Source organism: Cydia fagiglandana, chromosome Z (genome assembly GCF_963556715.1).
Source record: "Cydia fagiglandana chromosome Z, ilCydFagi1.1, whole genome shotgun sequence".
Classification (NCBI taxonomy): domain Eukaryota; kingdom Metazoa; phylum Arthropoda; class Insecta; order Lepidoptera; family Tortricidae; genus Cydia; species Cydia fagiglandana.
This window is the reverse complement of record NC_085959.1, coordinates 10117041-10143651: the sequence shown is the minus strand read 5'-3', so window position 1 is coordinate 10143651 and position 26611 is coordinate 10117041. Positions and strand designations below refer to the sequence as shown.

Below are 26611 nucleotides of genomic sequence, written 5' to 3'. Positions count from 1 at the left end.
TGACAGCGAGTCTACTAGAATGCTATGGTCAATTATCGTAGCTTTTAGCCGCCTATATCATTTTGCTGCCGTTTATCTAGACTTTGAGATAAGTCTGGTAGTTTGGTAGCACTAGGCGGTGGCTGTATTACTAAATTTGCCAAGTCATTAGAAGTAGTTAAATGTTACATTACAAAGGTTTAAAAAAAATTGTCGAATTGCCAATAAAATTTTCTATAGGCAGCAACGTTGGGCTGACGACCAAACCCAGGCTGTGGGAAAGCAATGGATAGCTTTAGACCATAGAAGGTAGGATCCTATAAAAGTGGTATACGCGTGCCTCCGTGAGGGAAAAAACATATGCAATGCGACACTATGATCGGTTGAATTTATTTGTTGCCCACCATAATCCATACTAAATTTACGGTGGGGAACAAAAATTATGTGAGACTGACAAGGACAAACAATAATAGCGCTTTCGCTGCTACTCCTACTGAAAGATACATAAGACTATCCCGTTCGGTCATTTCCCCCCACCCCTCATGCCAAATCCAGTTATATACATACTTTAGGCAGAATCAAATGGATTGAGTTAGAGGAGGCCTCCACCCAAGTGGGGGTTCACCAGTAAGTAAAGGACAATTAAATTTAAACAAAAATGTAAACAAAACCTTAGTGTAAATAAATGGCTTTTACATTTTTTTATACGTACTTACGTAGGTAGGCAATATAGTAAGAATAGAGTGTTCACTCCATACATCTGGTCTTGGTACCAAGAATACCATTATTTTCGCAGTCAACATCTAGCATCGAGTAACGGAATTATCAGTACCGCTACTTGATACTAAAATTCTCTAGTGTCTCGACTCACGAAAATTGTATTGAACAATAATTTACAACTAATATAAAAAACAGAAGGAGTTGAAATAGAGTTCCGGTTATATGTATATTAGCTGAAAATTGTTGAGCATTATATAGACTTTTTGGTCGTTGCAACATCTACTGTCAAGTAACAGTTCTGATAATTCCGCGACTCGATGCTAGATGTCCACTACGAAAATAATAGTATAATAACTGATTTCGTGCTATTGCGACCACATCACGGACATCACCATTGAACTGGTAAGAATTATTGTTTAGAGTATCTCTATAGGTAAATTGACAATAAGTCTTCCCCATAAGTGTATGTACAATGCGTGAAAATAATTATTTTGACTGTGTAATGTAAATAAACATTTTCGAATACTACCCTTACTTACGAGTACATACATACAATATTATACGTCAAAAGGGTGTTTGTGTTATCCTACGTTACAGTCAGTCAGAAACAAAATTGGTAATTTTTCTAGTCAAGACTGAAATACTGAGTACCTGTTCCTATTGTAACTCTAATGGTACCTACCATTAGAGTTACACCAAGAAAACTCTGCAGCGATTTTGATAGCCCACGCAGGTTAGTTGTTATTTATACGTCATAATTTCACAGAAGTTTGACGTTTAAATAAAATAACACTGGCACTGCGAAGGCTATCAAAATCGCTGCAGACTTTTCTTGGTCTAACTCTATAAGGTAAAGTAGAGTAATTTTAGTTATATTCTTCTTAAATTCCCTTTTACTTACAACACATACTTTACAAAATAATTTAACTTTATAAGTTAAGTGTTAAATTGTTCGTTCGAATCGCTCTTGTTTATACATATTTTTATGAATACATATTTTTGGGTTTAGCTCAATTACAGGGTGACATCTACCGGGATTAAGAGGAATTTTCTGAAACACCCAATTAGCAAGCAAGCCATGTCGCAGCTGCCATCTATAAAAAACCAACGAAACGACAAACCATACACCGGTTTGTAAGTTCCCAGTTCTCTTCAGTTTCAGCGAAAGTCGTCAGACGGCGCTGTAATAAAATATTGAAATAAGAAATATACACATACAAATAAAATGTCGGTGTATCATTTTGTCCTATCCAAAATAAACATTCGACCAATAACGAACTGAAAGCGCTACTACAACAAGAGTCATATAAAACTATTGGCATCGCTTTAGTGGGGGCAGATTTATGATTATATAGCAGACGGATGCCAAAGGTCGTAACCCAGCAACGGTCGTTAATGAAAAGGCATCGATCAAACAGATCAAGATCGCATCCGGGCGCTCGCGCGCAGAGTTATTCCCAGCGCGACGCGGTGCGCGCGCGGGGCGGGGACTCGGCGCCCGCGCTCAGTGTGTCGGCGCGCGCCCGCCGCCATGGGCAACCAACACTCCGCCTCACACCCCGCTCTCAAGCCCCGGAAAAACGTCCACTGGAAGTCCGCAGGTACCCAAAACGACCCTGTCGACCGGCAGCAACCCGCCCGCACCCAGCCCCGCGTTCCCACCAGCACCTACCTCCATTTCTATTTTTAAAAACCGTGCGCGCTGCGATTCCTAAAGCGTGGCACAACAAAACAAATCGTAATCGCACCGTCCGGGTTCATGTAACGATTATCACGCGTCTAATTTTGTTAGGAGTTTTATGCCAAGCCACCGTACCGCCGACTGACGAGCTGACGCGCCGAAACTTACTTAACTGAACAGTTTGCGTTGTGGTTTCAGGACGTCCGGCGGCGCCCGGAAAGCCGGATATTATCCCGATCCTGTCCGACGATGAACCGAACGCGATCACGCTGCGCTGGGTGGCTTCAGCGCACGACGGAGGCGCCCCACTGCAAGGCTACCAGGTGGAGTGCAACCGGCTGGGCTCGGCCGGGTGGGTGCGCACGGCGCCACCCGTCGTCGCGCGCCCCGAGCTCGTGCTCACCGGCCTCGAGCCCCCGCACCGCTACCAGTTCCGCGTCGCCGCCATCAACGCCGTCGGCCTCTCCGACTACAGCGAACTGTCCGACGTCCTCAACGTCGGCTCCGACCGCCCTTATAACGAACCGCCTATATTCTACCAGCATCTGACCGATGTAACTGCTCTCGAAAATGATAAAACTGAATTCCGAGTCAGCTTTTCGGGCATGCCCGCGCCGACCGTCTCCTGGTTTAAAGACGATTATGAAATATTCAGCAGCAGGCGAACGGCGATCACGACGACGGAGTCTTCAAGCGTGCTTGTCTTCCACCAGACTCTGCCTAGTGACGAGGGCGAAATCAAGTGCACGGCAACAAACCGCGCAGGGCATGCGGTCAGCAAGGCGCGGCTGGCGCTCGAGGCGGCGCCGAAGCTGCGCTACCCTCGCCAATACGAGGACGGTCTGCTTTACGAAATTAACGAAACGGTATATCTGAAAATGTCTATAGTCGGGAAACCGACACCGACCGTGGAGTGGCGTCACGACGGCCAGCCGATCGCGGTGGACGATCGGGTGGAGATCACGAATACGCCCAAATTTTCGATGTTGAAAATACACTCCGCTCGCAGGAGCGACCGAGGGGAATACCAAGTTCACGCGAGCAACATAATCGGGGAGGACACGGCCGCGTTTTTGGTGACCATCACTGCACCGCCGGACCCACCGCGGCGCGTGACCGTTACGCGACAAGTAGACAAATCCGTCACGCTCGACTGGGAGCCGCCCGAGGACGACGGTGGATGCCGCATAGGCAACTACGTCGTCGAGTACTACCGAGGTGGTTGGAACGTATGGCTAAAGGCGACAACGAGCCGCAAAACGAACGTGACTCTTTTTGACCTAATTGAAGGCAGCGAGTACCGATTCCGCGTGAAAGCAGAGAGTCCATACGGTATGAGTTTGCCGAGCGTGGAGTCGGCGCCGGTGCGGATCCCGGGTCGCTCGGTCGACATGGAGTTCCTGGCGGTGGAATCCCGCATTATCAACGAGGTGCTGACCCGCGAGGACGGCGAGACGGCGTCGGTGTCGCCGGCGCCGCGCCGCAAACGCGCGCAAGCCGCACCGCCTTCTCCGCAGCCTAAACGTCGCGCCGTCACGCCTGACAGGGACCCCACTGGTAGCAACGAATTCATGCTCGTACTGTACCCCGACAAGAAACAGGACGATAAAGCCGGTAAGCACATCTCAATATTAAACATAATTAACCACAAACTTTCAACTGCTATACGTGAAAGTAGTCAGCCTTATGTTATGAGGTTGCGCTCGAGCGACAATAGGGGAGGTAACGGCCCACTCGACCGCCCCGCGCAGCACTTGCCTTGTTATTTGCTGCCCCTTCAAGACACCCTCAGCGTGCTTGAAAACGGGGGAAAGGCGCGCTCCTGCTGAAATATTGAACGAGCTTTATTAACTTGCATAATAACCAATATCTCTCAGCGCGTCAATTTGCCTTTTGAGCTTGATGATATTACAGGAAGTTTTTTATATATTTTAACGAGACGCAGCCATTCAAGAAGCTTTTACTAAAGGTAAAAACCTTCTGTAAAACGTTAGCGTTTAAGAACGCTTTTATGAAGCGCTCGTAACAGTTTTATTTTATTCAATTTGCAACCTTCTTTTTCCGACATTATGCTGGTCGGATCACGTCGAAGGAAATAAGAGTATAACGAACCACTCACTCATGCTCACTCTGTTTAATCTTGTTCCGATATTACATAAGTACCCGCTTTTCCCGTATGCTGGCGTTTAATGTACAGGCAGCTTCAATATTATCGGATAAAACAGTGAGTACTAAGTATCTGTTATGCTGTTAATATCTGTAGTTAGAGACTTGTCGCCACAGTGAGTTATAGTAGTATAGAAAAATGTATCTGTAAAGCTACGAGTATTAGAGCAAGGTTAAACTTTGATGTCTGGACTAGCTAGACTTAACCGATATATTGTTGCAGCTGACTGTAGGTACACCTCGTGTTAGGCACACAATACATAGTAGGTATATATAACTTATTACGATAAGGTGCATATTGCACGATAATTATTATGACAATCAACGTGATATATATGTAGCTATTTATATACCTACCTATAGGTAAATTTCACTTTTCGCTTATTAATAACATTAATTGTTCCTCGCTGTCAAAACATTGAAGAATCTTATATTGTACACGACCGGGAGTTAATCTTATTTGATGCAGGTGTGCTACAGGACAAAGGTCCATTCCATATTGTTCCCGCGGGAGTAATGGATTATGAAATAAAAAAGCTCTAACTCCCTCGGGCTGCGTCTGTCGTGAATTGATACCCTCGTTTCCAATATTTCACTTAGGTTGCACAAAAATAGCAAAGTTAGCAAAGCGAATTCTAATTGGCATCTAGCGAAGTTGCAACGTATCGTCGGGTAGCGAGTGCTCTCGGTACTGGTTTTCTTTACAAATACAGTACCGGAACCGGGAATTCCCGGTTCTCGCCATACAAACTCAGTACCGGGAGCATTCCCTTTAGTCGGGTGTCAATCAAAAGTCACTAACACCATTGAAATAAGTGGACAATAAACCGTGTTACAAGTGTAATAAAGTGCATTGTTTACTTTAATTTTTTGATAGTACTTAGTGACTTTTGCTTGTCACCCGACGAAATGCACAAGCCGGTTTTAATAGTTAGGCGACTAGAGCGCACAATGGGCTCGCTATCAATGACAGGTCATCGTCGCTGGGAGCTGGCGGCGCTCGCCTCAAAGGTATCAGCCACCCCCAGTCCTGCATTCAACTACAATATCTAAACTATACCAAAATGAACCTGCGAATAAGTTTTATATCTGTTTGACGACTGAATTAGATTTCGAACTATAAATAGACACGTCGTCAAGTTAACTCCGACCGCCCGCTCTGTTATACGCGTACCTACCGATTCTGTAGTTAGTCCTAAACCACGCCAATGCTTTTGCGAATATTGTTGTTTGAGAGTTTGCTGCAGCGAATTCACTAACGGCGGAAAATAAACATACAAAACTGTGGCTGCCCGAGACAAATATTATGGACGCGGTGCGCGGGTAAAGATAATCAGTTCTAAGCTCACATATAAAACAAGCTTGCTAATTGATTCGGTTGGAGTTGAACACAAGGTGGATTACCTAAGCTAAAAGACTTACATAAAAATAAACACGAATTGTTTCTCTTTTTCAGATAAAAGAAAGTCGTTCCAGTTAGAGCTGGAGGACGCGTTGTCGCCGCCACCGCTGTCGCTGTCGGCGCCCGAGCTCAGCTCGCGCGCCATCTTGCCCTTCAAGGCGCTGCGCAACGCTGTCAGCTCCACCGAGCTGCTGCACGAGCGCGCCATGGCCCGCTTCTACAAGGCCGTCGCGTTGAAGGAGGAACAAACCAAGAACCAGAAACAAAACAGTCAAAACACACACATTCCGTACACTACACACGACACCAACGACAGCCGACCAATTGAAGAACAACCAATAGAGGAACCAAAAATTAATCCGCCGCAAATATACATAAAAACCGATTCGGTTGAGAATAAGGAGTACAAGTTCAACTCGCGCCTAGCTTCCAACGATTCCGAGTCGTCAATGAACAAGTGGCAGAACGTGTCGTTCGATGAAGACTACACTGCCAGCACTGTCTCCTCGGACGCTGAGTACTCAGACGAGGGCAGTCTTAATGGTGAAATGGACAGAAGAAGCCAGTATTCGAACGAAGAGGACACCTATCATCCCCGAGATAAAGTTACAAGACCCTCACCGTCAAAAGAATATCTTGATGAAGAAGAGGAGGACGAATCCGAGAGAGAAGTCTTAAAACCACTGCCTCTCCCTGATCCTAATTTCGTGCCAAAGCCTATACTCAAACGAAGAGAAGTTGGGCCGGAAGTGAAACCCACGCAAAATTGGTTGAAGCCAGAGGAAAAACATATATCAAAACCACAGCCAAAAACAGAAGAGAAACATACATTTGGACCACAAAGCAAGCTCGATGAAAAGCAGCTATTTGGATCCCATCCGAAGGTGGAGGAAAAACGCACATTAGGGCCCCAGGTAAAGACAGACGAGAAGCGTTTGTTTAGTCCCGAAATTATAGAAGAAAAAGCTAAAAGTGAACCCACGGAAATATCTGAAATTGAAAATAGACCTTTATCTCCAGAACCGAAACCCATAGAAACACTAGAACAGGAGGAGAAACTCACAATAAAAGGAAAAAATAAGATTGAACCCAAAAAAGATGTCTTTGAGAAGCCTAAACATGACGAAAAAATGACCTTATTCAAGAAAATTACAAAAATGCCGGTTCAGAAACCTTCATTTTCCTTTCCAAAAATATTACAAAAGAAAGAAACAGAGAAACCGCCAGAGAAGAATGAAGCGAATGAAAAACCAAAAGCAATTAATAAAGTTGAAAAGAAAAAGGACGAAATAACAGAAGAAGGCAGAACGGTTATTGAATATTACGATAACATAGTTAGAGAATATAAAAGTATTAAAAAGCCATCTACTCCGCTTTATCTAAATACGGAAGATCTTAAACACGTCGCAGAAGAACAAGAAGAAAAAAGAGAGAAGGCTGCTGAACAAAAGAAACTAGTGAAACAGGCGAAAACTACAGCAAATAAAACAACAGGTCATAAACAATTAGCCAATAAAAGTAAAATCGGTAACTCCGTCCCCAAACAGACTAAAACGAAACTAGCGAATCAAACAGATACTAAAGCTAAACCAAAGACGGTGAGGCAAGAAAAAGCTGTACCTTCGAAATCGGACGGCAAACAAAACGAACCTCAAGAGAAATATACTCAACAAATTATTCTTAAGACAGCTGAACGAGCTACGATAGTTATACCTATAGATTACCAGGAACTGGAGGAACAAGCCAAAGTAAACGTGAGGTCCGCGATAGATTACATGGTGGACGTGTGCCTGCTAATGCTCGCCTTCTGGGTCTACTTCTTTAAGGACGAGAGACTGGCCATCCCATTCCTCATACTAATCATTTACCGACAGGTGCAAGAGACGATCCTGTCCGACATCCCCGAGTGGGTGCGGACCCACACGCCCAGCTGGCTCAAGAAAAAAGCTTCTTGACCGTTCCATGAAAAAGACATTTTGTGCGATAATCTGATTGTAATGTGAATACTGTGTGTTGTGTGAAATTGTGGTTTACTTATTATAAATGTAATATATACCTAAACTTGTTTAAAGTTTAATTACCAGTATGGGCGAATATTCGTATTTTTAAAAAGTAAGTGGAGAAAAAACATCAAAACCAGACGGTCATGCATGTCACAATAGATTTTTTGTAACATTCATGTAAGATTTTTTTCAAATACAATATCAAAATTCACCATGTTAAATACCAAGATCCCCCATACCACTCCGGTTATAATAAAATGCGCCAGGTACATATCGCAATTCCGCATACCATTAAACGACTGTCGGAATCCCATGCCGGAGCGGAAGGTCATCGACCCAAAAGCGTGCGCGAAGCGAGACCGCGGGCTTGTGCTGGGCGTGTACTACAACGAGAGCGTGGCCGGCGAGCGCGCCATCCTCACCGCCGCCGCCGCCAAGTACAACAAGGACAACGGCGGCAAACTGTGGAACCTGCTGGAGCTCTCCCCCATCCCCAAGCTCGGTGAGGCCAGGGTATTCTTCGACGTGGACCCTAAATATGCTTTCGTGGCCGTTGCAGGACTCGGGACGGAATGCTACACTTACAACACGGTGGAACGGCTGGACGAACACAAGGAGGCCATCCGCACCGCCGCCGGCGTCGGCGCCCGAGCGCTGCAGGAGCTGCAGCCGGCTCACATCGACGTGGAGTCGTTCGGCAACGCGGAAGCGGCGGCCGAGGGCGCCGAACTCGCTGTCTGGCAGTTTACGGAATACAGAACGCGATTACTCGGTACTCAAGGCAAAGTCGAACTGCACCTCTACGACGACTGCGACTTCGAAGGTTGGGAAATAGGAAGAATTAAGGCAGATTCCCAGAATTTAGCCAGATATTTGGAAGAGTTGCCGGCAAATGTCCTTAATCCGACGTCATTTGCCAAAATAATCGTAGATCTTCTGTGCGAGCTGGATATAAACGTGCACGTGAAGACGCGAGGATGGGCCTCTGCTCATGAGATGGGCGGATTTGTCGCCCTTAGCCATTCCTCCGTGCAGCCACCGCTCTACGTAGAGATCGGGTACTTCGGCGGGAGCCCTTGTAAGCAGCCGGTGGTGTTCATAGGCAAAGGAGTGACCTTCGACAGCGGCGGTTTACAATTAAGATCGCGGGAGCACCTGCGATATATGAAAGGTGATATGGCCGGGGCGGCGTGTGTGGTGGCGATTGTTCGTGCGGCCGCTTTATTAAAACTGCCAATAAACATTAGGGGGATACTACCGCTTTGCGAGATGATGCCGAATTGCATGAGTCCGAAGTTCGGAGACGTCATTTCCAACGCTCACGAGAAAAGTGTGAAGATTCGTATGCCGGCACGGGAGGGAAGACTGCTGATCGCGGACAGCCTGGCGTACGCTAGGAACTATTGGCCGGAATTTATAGTCGACGTAGGCACAATGTCGGAAGAATTGGAGCACGCCCTCGGTAACGCGGCTTGTGCATGCTACTCGAACTCCGAAGGTTTGTTCCGCGATTTCGAAGTAGCCGGCAGCAGGACCGGCGATAGAATATGGCGAATGCCGCTGTGGAAATTCTATTCGGACCGAATAAGCGACGTGCAGGAGACGGATCTGGCGAACACGGCGCGTCACTTCTTCGGCGACTCTCCGAACTGCGCCGCGTTCCTGCGGCAGTTCGTGTGCGACGGCAAGTGGGTCCACCTCGACACCTACAACGTCACCTACACGAAGGGCCGCGACTTCAAGTACCTGCGGCGCGGCATGACTGGTCGCCCTACACGGACCATTATCGACCTTCTTCAGCTAAGATTATGTGCTAGTGGCGAACTGTAAGGGATTCACTGTCGATTCTTGACTAATGACTGCACTCAAAATCAGTGAAAAAGAGTCACTTTATACCTATAAAAATATACATGCCAAATGACCCATATTCATTCTTATGAGTGTATTCGATAATTAATGGAAACCTTTTTCCCAATATTGAGGTTTGCCCGTTGGGTCATCGACCACAGTAACAGTTTCTTAAAGGAAATGTCTTAAGTCATATCTAATGTGTTTGTGTATTTATGTACTTAACAGACATCTGACGTGTCACAATTAATGGAATGGGGAGCTATAAAAATGGTTATTTGGTCATTTTAAAAAGTATAAAATTATTGTATTAGTTTGGTCGTCATGGCAAGGAGTAACGTGAAAACTCGGCGTGAAAATGTCGATTGAGCAATTAATTAAAAAAATCCAAACTCTTAGTTATAATAAAAATTGCAACGTAATGTTTATAAGGGTATCTAAAAATATTTATTTTATTCGAAATGATCATGTTGTAAAATCATAATTGCAAAACAATAATAAGGTGGAAAATAATACTCAATTTTTGACTTTAACTTTTCAACACGAAAAGATACATGTAAAAATATTTTGCAAATATGTAGTGGGCATGATTGAATAAATAAAATACTTATTTATATCAAAACTTAAAAACTTATTTGTTACTATACAAATTCGCCAAATGTATTGAAACTATCTTCGTATGACTTTCAAGACTCAACGTGATTGTCTCGTAAGTGGATTTTTTGTATAAGTAAACAGTTTTTTTTTTCAGTTAATAAAAGATGGAAGTCCAGTTTAGTTTTATTGCGAATCATAAATCTCATTATTAATTTCACTGCCTATCTCTCGCCATTCTAGCTTGGCGCATATGACTGCTGACATCAACAAAAATCGTGCAAATGCACAGGAGCTACAAATTTACTAACCCATTTTTAAGACCAATGTGTAAGTGCTCAATGTTGTGTAGGAGCGACTAACAAAACTATGACAGTCGTTGCACTGTCATACGCACCAAGATACAGTCGAATACCCAAACATATTTACATAACTAACGTTCCAATACACTGACAATACCTAATGTCTACATAGTAAATATATTTTTGGAACGTTGGCTTATTGTAAATATGTTTGTGAACTAGACCGTACATTGTATTTAGGTAGTGACACTAGTGACAGAATCAAACTGGACAAATATATTGGGGCCGTGCGCATTGGGGCTGCCATCTTGTGGCCTGGATCGGAAACATTGATACTTCACGCCAAAGCAAGTGGTGCCCTCTACAGTTGACGTACGGTTTCTTGTGCATTGTAGGTTCTGCCATCTTGTGGGCTACTTTGCCAGCATAAACATGATATTTAGAACTTGACCTATACTCTTTGCTGTACCAGTGCCATCGAAACACTTAGAGAAAGGACTTTGGACGTGGGCATAAAATATTTTTCAAAAACGCTACTACAAGTATCAATTGCATCTAATTCTCAAGAAGAGTACATTGCGCACACAATCCACGTATTTCTTGACGACGTTAGAGCAGTTGCCTGAACGTTCCTGGGTTTCGTAGCAGCATTCCAATTCGCTCCTCTCGTGTTCACAGCGGACGGGCGGCCAGGCCATCTGATTGGACAGCGTGTCCACCATCTTGTTTACCGCGGTTACACAGCGCGTCAGCTCACGGTAGTGTTCCTTTTTTGAAAAAACGGTATTATAATACTGCCCTGCTTATTCTATAGGATATTCATTATTACTACAAAAACTGTATCGCCGTGCATCGACTTGTCAGTGAGATTTACCGAATAGGTACATAACACCAAAAACGTAACCGTAAACCGTATTACCGACCCTTTCAAAGGAAACCCTCAAGTTGTAGCAAGCACTGATTATCAGGAATCATTAAGTAAATCTCAGCCATCAAGACTACCAAAATTACCTCATAATGTGAAGGGCACACAGCGACAACTACTAAGTACAGTCGCCATCAGATATTTCGGAGCGGCCAAGGTGTTCACAATATCTGACCACGCGCTCTAAGTCCCTGACAATAGAGGCGTGTTCAGATATTTGTGAGCACCTTGGCCGCTCCGATATATCTGATAGCGACTGGACCTACTTTAGCTGTCAAATTCCAAACATTAACTTATTTGAGTTTTCTAGAATAAAATTGTTTGGTATGATTGTCAAAATATTGAGAAAAATACCTTGATATCTAAACTAATTTTGTCGACCATAACATCACCAGTATCTTTGTGATTCGCCTTCTGAAGTATTTTTTTGGGGACATAATTGTTTTTCCCATTTTGATCGCAACAGCACATACCACTAAAAATTTGTAAAACTAAAAAATACTAAATTAAAATAAATGTCACAAATGACAGATAATCAGTATGGTTCTGATTAAAACACAAGTGCCTAGTATTTGATACGTTTATTACTTAAAAATTAGTAAGTTCTAGGAAGTTTTGCTTACCTAATATAATATGGCACATAAAAAATATCTATAATATAATTAAAGATACTTTTTAAAATATAATATATTATTATGTTGAAATTATTTCCTAATTGACAATAAACTTAAATATAATAACTCTAATAAATGCAATTATGACCTACCTACAAAATAAAATTCGGACAGTGATAACAACATATCAAGAGGTAGAGTATATATGTGACGTCCCACGGGCAAAGGTACCTTATGGCGGGTATGGAGTTATGCATACCCCAGTAATCTACAATAAATAAGCTATCGATAACACAAAAGATCAACCTTCTAAGTTGCGTAGTTACAGAGATATGATTTTTTGAAAATAATGTTGTGAAATGAGCAACTTTACAATAGAGAAGTTTTAAGTTTAGCCGCCTAAAAAACTATGTTCCTGAAGTAAGTTACATAGTTGACTACAAATAATAATACCTTATATATCTGAGATTAAAAAAATGTTGCGACTTGTTCTGTAATGCAAATAGAAACCTTTGATATCGACTGATTTATGTGTATACTAACCAATCTCTTGAAAATAAAGTTTTATTTCATTTTCACGATTGATTGCAATGAGCTCTCAAGATTTAAATTGTATCTATTAGAAAACGACACTGAGAGACAGTTTAAGCAAAAAGCAATGCCGATTTAGAGGTGAAAATGTATTTTCTGACTTTTTCATATAAAATCAGAAAATTGAATATTTTTACTTTTAATGTAACAAACAATCAATTTTTCTGAGCACATATGAAAGAAATTCTATCATTCAAATGAAATAAATCCTAAAACCCCAACTAAATACTATATTTAACCCCTTATGCCACTTTAAACTTACATAACAATTACAGTATTTGCTCCATACATTTACGAAAAGGTACCTTATGGAAATAAATCTAATAATACATCACTACAAAACATCAATCACATTGAAGTTTATCTTTTATGAATAGAAAATATTAATTTACATTAAACTGCCACAAATTTAATTAGTTCTTCGTCATAATAATCTTAAAAAAGACCAATAATTTGTATGTAATGAAAAGGTACCTTGTGGTTAAGTTACATGATGAGGCATGATGATGATGGAACAGTTAGGATAAACTAATAATATTTTGGGGTAAAGATGGTATAAATAGTCTATTTCTTATCAATAATATATTTTGGTTGCCATTGAAGACAAGCGGCATTGAGGTTCAATGACCTCAGATATTCCATAAGGTAATGCGTCGGGTATTGGCATTTTTCAGCAAACCAATGGCTGATTTATTGCATGCGACCAAACCAAATGAAGATTATTCTAGTTAAGAAAGACTTGACGAGAGTAACTTTGGTATAATAGCAGGCTACTTGGATTTGTAATGTCGGTCGATGTACGGTTATAATATTTGCTAGGCGCCCCAACCAGAACTGAAATTATCAAATTAGTTTTGCAGAATGCTAATACAGTTCTCTACCAAACTTCTTTTCCCGTATTGACTAGTTTTTTTGGGAATTTTCAATCTTTTTTCCATAAGGTACCTTTTCGACTAAACTCTGAGACGACATTACTAGGCTTATAACTAACTTGTAACAAAAATAAAAACAGGTAAACAAACGTTACGCATTAAGGTTTCAGATCACACAATAAAAAAAAATTGAGCATTTTTTCACCTCTTTACAAAACATTTCATATCTCCGAAACTAGAAACCCTCATAAGGTACCTTTTCCCGTGGAACGTCACATATAGCAATTGTACCTATTTGACATTAGGTACTAATACTAATTTAATGCGTCATAGTGTTCATAATATCATATTTTTTGCGTTTGGCGTAATGTGACCAGAAAAGTAACTTTATGGCACTTATAATGGCACCATTATAGAAATAGATTAATATTAATAATATCCTAATTTTGCTTCAGTGTTTCAATAAGTAGTTATGAAGCGGAAAGTATTGGACAGAGTATCTACAATGTATTGAGTATCTATGTCGAATGTCCCCAGTGTTTGTTACCTTCAAAAGGAATCAAATGCAGATTTATTAAGATTTTTTTCGTTGAATTTATACGCACTTAGGTCGCAAACGTTAACGAGTTGAACGATGCGGCTCCCGGCTTAGTAGGTACTTTGTCAAGCGCAGGGCGTAAATCCTTTTGACGGGCGGTTGTCGAATATGCCAGTTTAAAGTATAACTGCAAAACAGAACGAATAAACTAATAAACGAATAATGCGTGATCTAGTGGTTATCTGTATAGATCACTTAGCCACATCAATATCTGTCTAACCTTACTTCCATAGCGTTCGCCTCCGTCGCTTTTTCACGGCTACATTAGCCGTTTGGTTAGGAATCTTGGTTTTGAAAGAGGGCAGCGGTCATAGCTCGTTCTTGACGTGCTCGGAAGGGGCCCCGCGGTCACCGCGGTCACCACGGTCACCGCGCTCACCGGGGTCACCGTTGTCACCGTGGTCGCCTAATACGGTGGAGTCCTCGGTGTCGCTGATGTAGCCCTCGTCGCCGGTGTAGTGTGTCGGGTGTATCAGGAGAGGCGCCGAAGAGTACGCCAACAGGTTGCGGTTGGGGAAGTATGATTTCCATGTGTCACTGTTAACATAAATACATTATTAGTACGGTAGGGTCGGCGGGTGTTAAAATGGGTTTCTTAAAAAACGGTCACCCATCCAAGTACCGACCCCGCCCGACGTTGCTTAACTTCGGTCAAAAATCACGTTTGTTGAAAGGGAGCCCCACTTAAATCTTTATTTTATTCTGTTTTTAGTATTTGTTGTTATAGCGGCAACAGAAATACATCATCTGTGGAAATTTCAACTGTCTAGCTATCACGGTTCGTGAGATACAGCCTGGTGACAGACGGACGGACGGACAGCAGAGTCTTAGTAATAGGGTCCCGTTTTACCCTTTGGGTACGGAACCCTAAAAACCAATTGTTTTGAAACTATAGGCTATTTTTATTTAAGTTAGGTAATATTATTCGGGATTCGTGGGGACTAATAGCCCAAGGCTCTTGCGCATGAGAGGCCTGTGCCCAGCAGTACGTATATAGGCTGAATTATTATTATTATTTGTTTCTCCATTACAAACTCTCGGGTTTTCAAGCCCGGTCATTAATAAGGCGTGCGTGGTGATATTGATCCAAAGAGGCCGTTTGGAGAACTTTGATGTCATGTAGAACGCCTGCTGGAACCCATTCACGGGTACATAAACGTTGGTTGTCGGCCACTCACTTGGGGTGCTGGTCGAACATGATGGGCAGGAACTCGTCCACGGGCAGCATGGTCTCGAGCGGCCTGGCCGCCAGTAGCTTGGCCGCTCCGCGCGCGCTCAGCAGGTACCCGAGCGTCCAGTACGAGTACAGGGGACGGACTGTGTGTTCCGGGGCATATTCTAGTTGGTTGTCGGCCACTCACTTGGGGTGCTGGTCGAACATGATGGGCAGGAACTCGTCCACGGGCAGCATGGTCTCGAGCGGCCTGGCCGCCAGTAGCTTAGCCGCTCCGCGCGCGCTCAGCAGGTACCCGAGCGTCCAGTACGAGTACAGGGGACGGACTGTGGTGTTCCGGGGCATATTCTAGTTGGTTGTCGGCCACTCACTTGGGGTGCTGGTCGAACATGATGGGCAGGAACCCGTCCACGGGCAGCATGGTTTCGAGCGGCCTGGCCGCCAGTAGCTTGGCCGCTCCGCGCGCGCTCAGCAGGTACCCGAGCGTCCAGTACGAGTACAGGGGACGGACTGTGTGCTCCGGGTCATATTCTAGTTGGTTGTCGGCCACTCACTTGGGGTGCTGGTCGAACATGATGGGCAGGAACTCGTCCACGGGCAGCATGGTCTCGAGCGGCCTGGCCGCCAGCAGCTTGGCCGCTCCGCGCGCGCTCAGCAGGTACCCGAGCGTCCAGTACGAGTACAGGGGACGGACTGTGTGTTCCGCGGCATATTCTAGTTGGTTGTCGGCCACTCACTTGGGGTGCTGGTCGAACATGATGGGCAGGAACTCGTCCACGGGCAGCATGGTCTCGAGCGGCCTGGCCGCCAGCAGCTTGGCCGCTCCGCGCGCGCTCAGCAGGTACCCGAGCGTCCAGTACGAGTACAGGGGACAGACTGTGTGTTCCGGGGCATATTCTAGTTGGTTGTCGGCCACTCACTTGGGGTGCTGGTCGAACATGATGGGCAGGAACTCGTCCACGGGCAGCATGGTCTCGAGCGGCCTGGCCGCCAGCAGCTTGGCCGCTCCGCGCGCGCTCAGCAGGTACCCGAGCGTCCAGTACGAGTACAGGGGACGGACTGTGTGTTCCGGGGCATATTCTAGTTGGTTGTCGGCCACTCACTTGGGGTGCTGGTCGAACATGATGGGCAGGAACTCGTCCACGGGCAGCATGGTCTCGAGCGGCCTGGCAGCCAGTAGCTTGGCCGCTCCGCGCGCGTTCAGTAGGTAGCCGAGCGTCCAGTACGAGTACAGGGGACGGACTGTGTGCTCCGTCGCATATTCTTCGTCGTCGCTTTGAAGGATTTTGCGACCTATGTATCTGTAAATCGAAGAAGTTTTTTAAGAGAAGTCTTATTTCTGCAGATGTGGAGCATATTTTTTATCCATCGTATCCTCCTAAGTCCTGAGTTCCTTTAAAAAGGGCAAATCTAATTTTGAACTACCTATGATGGAATAAAAGAAGGTTTCTAAATTCAAAACTTCAAAAATAACTTTAGGAGGGTATTTTCACGGAAACTTACGAACGTGTCTTGCTATTTCAATTAATTTCGATACAAAAAGTAACTGATATTGATTGAACTAGCATGACAAATACGAACGTTTCCGAGAAAATACGATGGAAAACAATTATGCACTACATCTGTACAAGCTTTTGTTTGATGTGTGATGAATCTGACAAGTTAAATTAGACCCATTTCCTATTATTCGACTGAGCTGAAACTAGATACAGTCAATGAATTTAATTTCCGTACCATTTTGTTCCTTAATTGTCCCAGTGACAATCAATATGAAAGTGGCTAGGAATCTCATACTATTGTCACTGTGACAAGGTACGAAGTGGTACTGAAATTAAATGCCTTTACCGTACATATGTAATTTATTTGAGTCACAATGTAATACATATTATGGTAACATCGAAATCTGATGAGGAGGTGGCCATAGGCACTCTGTGATTAATTAACCAACGCAACCTGATTGTGTTAGGGTTCGTTAAAATTGTCATGATGAGTATTAGTTGCCTGTTGAAAAAAAATAAAAATGTAATAATAATTTTTTTTTTTTTGAAAAAAATCGTTATTGTGGGTTCCCAGCGGGGCGAGATGCGTACGATGCGCCCAGTGCGTATGTGTAGACGCTTACTTTTAAAGTCAGTTTAAAAACTTGTGGATCAGACTAGGTACCATTGACCGGGGTGAGTTTCAAATGCAGGGGCGACTTTAAAATTCTAGTTTTTAAGCCATAATATATATTCATGCGAAATTTTTTACAGTAGGTGAATATAAATATGTAGTAATCTAACTATAGATGGTCAAGCAGATCTTGTCAGTAGAAAAAGGCGGCAATTTTGAAAAATGTAGGCGCGAAGGGATAGCATCTCATAGAAAATTTGAATTTGGCGCCTTTTTCTACTGACAAGATCTGCTTAACCAAGTATAGTAACAGGAACATTTTTAGTAAATAATGAATAATGGTAATTCTATTGTCGTTTTAAATTTACCAAAGTGACCCCAAATTTTCCAAAGTCACCCCGGTCTACGGTTTACGACAAGGTACCTATATCTACGATTATCTAATAAGTAACTTAACAAAAAGTGATGTCTCTATATTTAGAAGAATGGGGTTGGCGGCTGTCAAAGATTTGCATAGATGGCGCCATCATAGCTTGATTACGACTATTGCTGCTACGGATGCCGACTATACCATTGCCCACACTATTAACTGGCCATCGGTGGACCTTATGCCTTTTGTAATAAGGTCCACCGATGTACAGTTAAGAGAGTCGTCATCAGATATATCGGAACAGCCAAGGTGCTTACGAACATTTGAAAACGCCTCTATTGTCAAGGCGTTAGAGTGCGTGTTCAGATATTGTGAACACCTTGGCCGCTCCGATATATCTGATGGCGACTGTACGTACACGAGGTCCCAGTCCAAGTGTTTGAGTTCCCTCAGTAGCTGTTGGAAGCGGTACCGGAAGTACGGCGCGAAGTGGATATCGTCCTCCAACACTAGCGCGATGCCGTGGCGTTGCTTCGCTATCTGTACGGAAAACAAACGAATGTTTGCTTAGAGTCTGACCAGCGAGTCGTGTCACAAGCTATTTTTTTATTTCTTTATATGGCAACTTTTTTTCCTATCAAATAAGCTGTCAGTTTCAAATTGTCATTTAATTTTGTTGCCAGGCGCGGTTTTTAATGAAATTCCCGCGTTTTATTTGTGACACGACTCGCTGGTCAGACTAAATACCCAGTAGTAGTAGCCTTACCACGAGTTTAACACTGACATATTCGCTAGCGTGTGAGTGACTTAACGTAACTTACGCAGACGTTAGCGAGTATATCAGTGCCAAACTCCTGTTATAGGTTAAGAAATATTTGTGCAGTCTATAAAGTAAGGACGATAAGTAAGAGGAACCTTATACATTGACCTGTCATTTCCTATCTCAATCGCACGCGTATAATGTATTGATATAGCTGTCCCGCCGATGAATCGACGGTCAATGCCTCGCCGAGAACAGCAAAATAATTACGCGCATGCGAAAGAGGTAGAAAATGGCGTTGTCCATGTTCAATTATATCGAAGCAATTTATATGAATTGAAGAGGCACGAATAAGTGATATGGTAGAAAAGTAAAAATAGTAATAACGATACCTTTTCCCAGACATAATAGTGGCTTAGGAAGCATCCGACCTCGCCCGCCTTCATTGGTCTGAAATCAAATAAACATATTTTCACCACACCAACTCGGAAAGGCTTACTTTACACTTAAAAAACTGATAGCAAAGTTGCATTTTATTCACATGTGAGGCAAAGTAATCAAATGCAAATTTTGAGTTATTTTTTATGTTTGCTGGTAGAATTGACTTTTAAATAATGATTTTGGATGATAATATTTAATAACATTCATTTGGATTTGATTTTGTTTGATATTTTACATTTAATATTTGGTTGGTGTGGTGAAAATTTTTGTGTTTCACTCGGAGGCAAATTTTGTTTAACCCTCGTGCTTTGAAACCCTCGCAAAGCTCAAGATTCCATTTTTCGAACCACTTGCTACGCTCGTTGTTCAATTTTGCAATCTTTCGCTTGCTCGGGTATCAATATTAGCACGAGCGGTTAAACAACAACTTTGCCCCCGAGTGAAATAACTATTGTCACGATTGTTAACTATTTTCGGGAATATGATGAGTGATCATTGAACCAAGCTAAGAACATTTTAGTAGCCCATAGAGTCTGTGCGGAAAGAGCAAAGTCGTGGAATGTATGGGGCCCAATACATTCCACGACTCTTCTCTTTCCGAACAGACTACAAATTTACCCTAAAATGTATTTAAAAAACCTTATCTACGTGTTCAATTATATTAATACCTTTTATGATACGGATCCATGTAGTTAGGCATTATTGTGGCAGAATATTGTCTCAAATCGTTTAAGTCCAGATTTCTGTAAAATAAAAACTTGTTTAGTATCTGATTTTATTGTAGTTTTACGAGTACACAGATTTTTTCTTAACTTGTAAAAAGTAGGTATGTAAAAGTACTTATAAGGTCGGAGCTAGCTAACTATGATAGACTTTGCAATGAGAAAGGGTGGAAGTGTTTCATAAACGTCAAACTTCTATGGAAACATGTCGATCATAATTGCAAGTCGACTCACGTTTACTAATTTTAGTCAGACTATAAAGTCCGTGAAAAAAGTAACTTTGTGACTTAAACATAGGGAGCATTACTGCAATGTTCTGCCGACAGAGTGCAGCACTAATTTGTTTAGTAAACCATAGAATAACTTATACATACTAAGCCTTTAAACAAGTTTTTGACAAGTTTTCGCTATGACATTGATGTACCAAGGCGGTTTGTTTACAGATGGCCTACCGCGAAACGCGATAACCGAAATTTCTTTAATTTATCTGCCTCTCTATTGATCGAATTCAAGAGTAATAGAGAGGCAGAACCGAACTACCGACTGTCTTGTTTCACGGTAGGCCATGTGATTGACATTGTAACGCATGATGTGTTTGATGATGTCAATCAATATTTGTTTACTGTATTGTATGTGCTAATGGTGCCACCTACGCAGAGCTTTGCCTAATATTCCCTATGGAACGGATAGGTTTTAAAATAGTTTTCTAAGCCCACTTGGTTTTTTAATACGATACTAAAATGTTATAAGCAGCACATACCTCCCATCAACCGCCTTAACCGTCGTAACCTCCATCCCAAGCTCTTTAAAGCTCATCTCCATCAACCGGCGTCTCTCCGTCCGTCTCTCCAGATTGATCATGTACACCTCATCGCATCCGAACCTCCAACGTTTCGGGTACTTTATCAAAGACTTGAAGGTATCTAGTAGAGGTATAGGGGAGCCTCGGCTGATGGCTTCCAGTTTAACGTTGAGGAGTTGCTCATGGTCTTGGGTTAGCTCGTCACCGTCTTCTAGGGGCACGGGGACGAAGCCGTACAGGAGGTCGTTGCAGACGGTTAGATTGATGCCTGGAAGTAATGACAGCAAAATAGGGTATTTTGATACTAGTCAAATCAGTTACTTTTTTAGAACTGTCAAAACGATTTGCTAATATGGAATTTATATGAAACATTCTATCCGATTTATTAAATAGAACTTGTGTTTAAAAATAACTCGGATCTGTGTTTTTCTAATAATTATCTGGTGCTTTATTTCATGCATGGTGTATGGTGTAAAATAATTTATCTTAAATACAGTATAATACCCTATTAAACTTTATGTGAAGGTCACTGTGGTAACTTTACCAAAGTAACTTGTTAGGGTTCCGTACCCAAAGGGTAAAACGGGACCCTATTACTAAGACTTCGCTGTCCGTCCGTCCGTCCGTCCGTCCGTCTGTCACCATGCTGTATCTCACGAACCGTGATAGCTAGACAGTTGAAATTTTCACAGATGATGTATTTCTGTTGCCGCTATAACAACAAATACTAAAAACAGAATAAAATAAAGATTTAAATGGGGCTCCCATACAACAAAAGTGATTTTTGACCAAAGTTAAGCAACGTCGGGAGTGGTCAGTACTTGAATGGGTGACCGTTTTTTTTGCTTTTTTTTTTGTTTTTTTTTTGCATTATGGTACGGAACCCTTCGTGCGCGAGTCCGACTCGCACTTGCCCGATTTTTTATCAGTCTATGCGTCAAAAATATCTATCATTCTCCAAAGATCGGTTTTTCTAGGATAGCGGTGCCGTCATATAGCGGCCGTCTCCATACTAAATAATACAGACATAGACAGAGAGAATCATACTATCTTTGTCTTACACTAGTACTAGCACCCAAAAGAAAAGGATGAGTATAGTTCTTACTGACTGGCAAATTGCTTTGACCAACTATAATTTGACTACATGACATTGTTTTCTAATTATTAGCACATTTTATTCCTTATTATATGTAATAGAAGGTTTCACAGTGTGTACCATGATATTTCGCGTTGACAGCAAACGCTATGATATCATCTTCGGGTCCTTCGTAGCCCTTTATCTTCGTATTGTCATAGGTGAGGCCGTCAGACACATCACGCCTGAGTGACACGAGCACCGCAGAGTGCACCATGGGGACACTGAAGCATCCAACCTCGGTCCTTGTTAAGATCGGCTTGTAGTCCTCCGTTCTTTCGTAATAATAGTTCTCGTTCATTCCACACCTGAAATAGGACATACATATAGTATTTTTAGACTCGCCCGCATTTTTATATCCTAGATAATAAAATAACGATCCATGCAGCCAAAAAATAAAGGTGAATTAAGCAAATAGAAGATTCACGTAAGAATGCAATGATTAAAATTGACTACATTTACAAATGAATTATTTGCATAAAGCATGCTGCAGTGGAAAAGGCTGTTTATAAAAAGTTTTGACGACCGGTCTGGCCTAGCGGGTAGTGATCCTGCCTGTGAAGCCGATGGTCTTATTTAGTACAAATTTAATGGATTATAAGGACCCATTTGCATGCTGTCAAAATCAGCTAAAAAGGCTTGGACATGTAACTCTATAACACCTTTATGTAAAACCCTTTTTATGTGCAAATAAATGATTATGATTATGGTCCTGGGTTCCAATCCTGGTACTTAAGGGCATTTATTTGTGTGATGCTGGTATATCGTCGCCTGCTACCCATAGTAGAAACATTGCTTAGTTTGAGGCTAGGTTGATCATCCGTGTAAATTGTCCCCTGATATTTATTAATTAATTAATTTATAAAGTCGCCTGACACGAAGATCAATGAAAACCTCTAGCGCAGATGTCCGACCAGCGACGTTCAACAAAAAGCGACGACCGAAGTTTTGAATGCGTCCAACTGTTTACTCTTAGAAGTACTTGCTAGCCGACCGTCGTACAAATAGACAGACGTGGTGGGGGACTTTGTTTTATAAGATGTAGTGATTAAGGCCCGGGGCTAAGCGTTAACCCAGTGTCAAATTGTACTGGTAATCATGGTAAATCCAGGTTTAACCGGTTAACCCCAGGTTAGTGGAATGGTGCAAGTGAGCCTAAATGAATAATAACAGAGGGTTAGCATGGGCACGTGTTAGCAGTGGGCTTAAACTTAAAACCCATCTTCTTAGCGCCACTTGCATCATTTCACTAGCCCGCGGTTAACTGGTTAAACCTGGAGTTACCAAGGTTACCAGTACAATTTGACACTAGGTTAACGGTTTGACCGGTCAACCCCGGGATAGTGAGATGGTGCAAGTGGGCCTAAAAGGTTAAAATTAAATAAGCACCTTTATAACGAGGTCATGCATCAGACACAACAAGATGCAACAAGAATGAGTGATATCCAACCAAAAATTAGAGTAGAGGCCGTCGGAGATCAGCATGGGGGCCACCACGGGCACATCTTTCCTGACTAGACTTTTGAGAGTCTGCTTTTCTGTGAGAAACACATCAGCATCCAGCATCTGAAATTAGAAAGGATACAAACCAATGAATATAACAATGAATTGTTTTCAATGTCATGTTTTGGCCAATACACTAATAAATATTACAGAAATAGAAAGTTTGATGAATTTTAGCAAGGCTTCTACTAAATTGGTTTATTTTTACAAAATACTTACACAGTAAGACTTAAACTGTGCCTATAAATTTTACAGTACATATGGAGGTACTTTACCGCCCTAGGTCGGTAATTAGCACAATACGTGCCTATGTCGAAAATTTAAAGAGCCATATGTACTGTAAAACGTTGTACAACACACGTGAAAGATGCATCTGTTTAGAGTATAATATTTTTTCTAGTTTATGCAATGCCAAATTTTTATAAAATGTATGTAATTTACTTTTCTTTTTTTGCCCTATTACAGTGATGGAAATTGAAATATTAGTGATTGTTCTCTGCTTCTAAGTTGGATTTTTCGAAATGTAGGGACCACACCCTGCATTGCGTTAACTTTGAAACCGGGATAATTTTGAAAATAGCAAATATGTATCTATAAAACCAGAAGCGCTTCGTATTTTAGCAACACTGCTGCAATGCATACCACATCATCTTCCATGCAGTTACTACAGTAGAATGTGCTTTAGTTAAGTAGATATTTGCCATTTTAAAATTACCCCGCGAAGCTATCCCAATGCTCACACCATCACCCACACTGTTAACTGTCCATCGGTGGACTTTATGCCTTTTGTAATAAGGTCCACCGATGTACAGTTAAGAGTGTTGCTGTTTCTACATAATATTACACTTACAAATAAAAAGTCTGCCCATTTTTTCCTAGCATAACTCAATGCTTCCTCTCTTAGCCGTATAACATGCTTGAAATGCTTAGGGCTCCAATGTACGGCATTCTTCTCATCTTCGTGACGAGGCCCACTAGTTTTATTGGCCGTTATTACTATATCATTGTAGTCAGACTTGTATCTAGCTGCCCATTCTTCCAGAATACCTATGCTGCCATCTTCATTGAAATCACTGTATATCCTGTTTATAAAAGATTAACTTTAGCTATTATTAAATAAATTCTTATGTACAGTCACCACACGGGATTCTTATGTCATTTAGGGTTCTTGCTAAATTGGGACAGTGAGCAGCGGAAGTTGCTAATCGGCTCAGGTGTTCAAAATGATCTTGACGCGATTTTATTGTTAAGAGAATAAGAGTGTGTCAAGGTAATTTTGAACACCTCGCTCGCTTAGCAACTTCTGCTGCTGACTGAACAACCAATTTAGCAATCGCGGAGCGTGATGTGACATTAGATGACCATTGTAGCAGAGGTAGATTGAAGAGATAATAGGAGAATATTAATGGATTCGCAAAACAAAAGCATTACCATAATTAAAATAAACATGTAGGTATTTGGAGGCTTTTTATCTAGTATTAAAAACATTAAGCCAAAAAATATGCTCACCAGGAACTTGCACTATTTTTATTGTTTATTTTGCCAATGTAATTAATGTAAAGGGTGGCAAAAGCAAATAATGGATTACAAACACAGTTATTAGTATAAGTAGTACCTGTTTGTCTATTATTACGTCATTATCTGTGAGTTCCTATAATTGGCTGCCCGTATCTACTATAATTTCTATGTTAAAATGTCATAGGTGGTGGATCTCCAAACAAATTAAAAAATAAATAAATTGTTTGTTTTATAACAGCTTACATTATTATTTAATTCTTAAAGAAGGTATTCGTACCTAATAATGAGAAATAAAACAGTCAAAACAATTAACAACTTCGCTGCATTGATGAAATAGTTTAATTCCTTCGCAAAGCCACTTAGCTTAACTTGCAATTGCCCATAATTATAGCAAAAGGTCCAACCAAACTAGAACAGTGTATTATTAACATTTGTAGTGGCAAGTGCCCCATTTCCGATACAAAATCAACACACCAAGCTTTTTCTTGGCACTGAATGTGTTAAACTAGCCCCCACCCCAACTGTGTATGGAAGTAATGTTGATAATAATAATCATCATCTTTCAATCAATAATTTATACATATAGCCTTAGCAAATAAAACATCTAAATGTCTCTCTTGAATCACTCTATCTTTTGTTGAAAATCAAATTCGCTGCAGACTTTTTATGGTCTGACTATATTACACTCATGTTTAGTATTCTATCTAAAAGTACTATAATTTTTTGAAATGTACTATATTTTTGATGCCTAATTCTGGAAAATACTATATTCCAACAAAAAAAAGTTGGCAACCCTAATCCAAACCAAACATTTAAAAAAAATATGTTAATGTTGTGTAAACATGAAAAAGAGAAGTAGTAGTCATCAAATTCATCTTGCCAAATATTATTATTATATTATCATTTCCTTATAGGGTGGTATTTCATCTGTCCGTGCAATATCTTGGTCCAATGTGTATGTATATGTCTCACATTTTGCTTAATGCTTTGGACAAGTGGAATACCACCCTTAGGTCAGAGACATCATTAATAGCTGATGATCTTTACATTCTAAAACAACACATAATTGGAAATATTCTGAGCTGTGTAGCGCACATGCGGTTGGTAGAAATACAATTCGTGTCGTGTCACAAATTTAATGAGGTGACCTAATTTTATAACGCATTAATGCCCATTTGGCGACCGATGTTTAACACTTACCAAATGTACAGCCTGTCCTTTGGATAGTCCAATTCCGTCAGACAACTCAGGAAATAGGGCAATGTGTGCTCTTTATTGCGAACCAGCACAGATATGCCCACTGATGGCCATTTTTCGCTAGAAACATCGTTGCAGCTAGTGTAAGACAAGCGGAATATGAATAGTATTGACAGAACTTGTATTGATAGCCGCATTATCTGTCTGTAGCATAGAACATTGGGTCACAAGATTTTTCTTATACACAGGCGGATTATGATTTATGTTCCCGGCTCACGTGTTGAATTACATTCAGAGGAAAACATCAACATTACATTACAAATCATCAATGTCATTTTTATTTTTTTATTGATGTTGCCACTCTAGAATAATAAGTATTGATTTGAATTTGATCTCACACATTTCTTGCGTACGCAAGTGCGTACACACCGAAATGATTATGAATCGTATAGATAGGAACGCACCTATTCGTACAAGGGAGATAGCTATATTTTTATAATGTTTTTATAAGAGCAGTAAAGTTGGCCGCTGACTGCTCGGTGTGTACCGGTGTGTACTGCCGGCCTAGCCAAGGTTACAATC

General features: G+C 41.7%; 3 protein-coding genes across 3 annotated transcripts; 2 read left to right on the top strand and 1 right to left on the bottom strand.

Annotated features, from left to right (window-relative positions):
- Positions 1 to 2098: 2098 nt before the first annotated feature.
- Positions 2099 to 8160, top strand: LOC134678263 (titin). Its single transcript, XM_063536746.1, has 3 exons — positions 2099 to 2300; positions 2579 to 3994; positions 6003 to 8160. The coding sequence occupies exons 1-3, from the start codon at positions 2231 to 2233 to the stop codon at positions 7901 to 7903; spliced, it is 3387 nt and encodes a 1128-aa protein (XP_063392816.1). The 5' UTR covers positions 2099 to 2230; the 3' UTR covers positions 7904 to 8160.
- Positions 8158 to 10571, top strand: LOC134678264 (cytosol aminopeptidase-like). Its single transcript, XM_063536747.1, has one exon. It carries the CDS (start codon positions 8165 to 8167, stop codon positions 9779 to 9781), a length of 1617 nt encoding a protein of 538 aa, XP_063392817.1. The 5' UTR covers positions 8158 to 8164; the 3' UTR covers positions 9782 to 10571.
- Positions 10572 to 11232: 661 nt separating this feature from the next.
- LOC134679467 (glycosyltransferase 25 family member) lies at positions 11233 to 26322 on the bottom strand. The gene is made up of 11 exons (XM_063538393.1): positions 26033 to 26322; positions 24165 to 24396; positions 23262 to 23377; positions 21893 to 22119; positions 20635 to 20944; positions 19821 to 19895; positions 19104 to 19161; positions 18370 to 18491; positions 16573 to 16770; positions 11975 to 14832; positions 11233 to 11462 (listed from the first exon to the last, which is right to left on the bottom strand). Exons 1-10 carry the CDS (start codon positions 26224 to 26226, stop codon positions 14604 to 14606), a joined length of 1761 nt encoding a protein of 586 aa, XP_063394463.1. The 5' UTR covers positions 26227 to 26322; the 3' UTR covers positions 11233 to 11462; positions 11975 to 14603.
- Positions 26323 to 26611: the final 289 nt, after the last annotated feature.

Bases quoted from the DNA above. Each gene is read 5' to 3' on its own strand.
- LOC134678264 (XM_063536747.1), top strand. From the start codon at position 8,165: ATGTTAAATACCAAGATCCCCCATACCACTCCGGTTATAATAAAATGC.
- LOC134679467 (XM_063538393.1), bottom strand. From the start codon at position 26,226: ATGCGGCTATCAATACAAGTTCTGTCAATACTATTCATATTCCGCTTG. The intron at 23,378-24,164 runs GTAAGTGTAATA...TTCTAATTTCAG, and splicing joins AATGGGCAGACTTTTTATTT to ATGCTGGATGCTGATGTGTT. The intron at 16,771-18,369 runs GTACGTACAGTC...TTCGATTTACAG, and splicing joins CACTTGGACTGGGACCTCGT to ATACATAGGTCGCAAAATCC.
- LOC134678263 (XM_063536746.1), top strand. From the start codon at position 2,231: ATGGGCAACCAACACTCCGCCTCACACCCCGCTCTCAAGCCCCGGAAA. The intron at 2,301-2,578 runs GTACCCAAAACG...TTGTGGTTTCAG, and splicing joins CGTCCACTGGAAGTCCGCAG to GACGTCCGGCGGCGCCCGGA. The intron at 3,995-6,002 runs GTAAGCACATCT...TCTCTTTTTCAG, and splicing joins GAAACAGGACGATAAAGCCG to ATAAAAGAAAGTCGTTCCAG.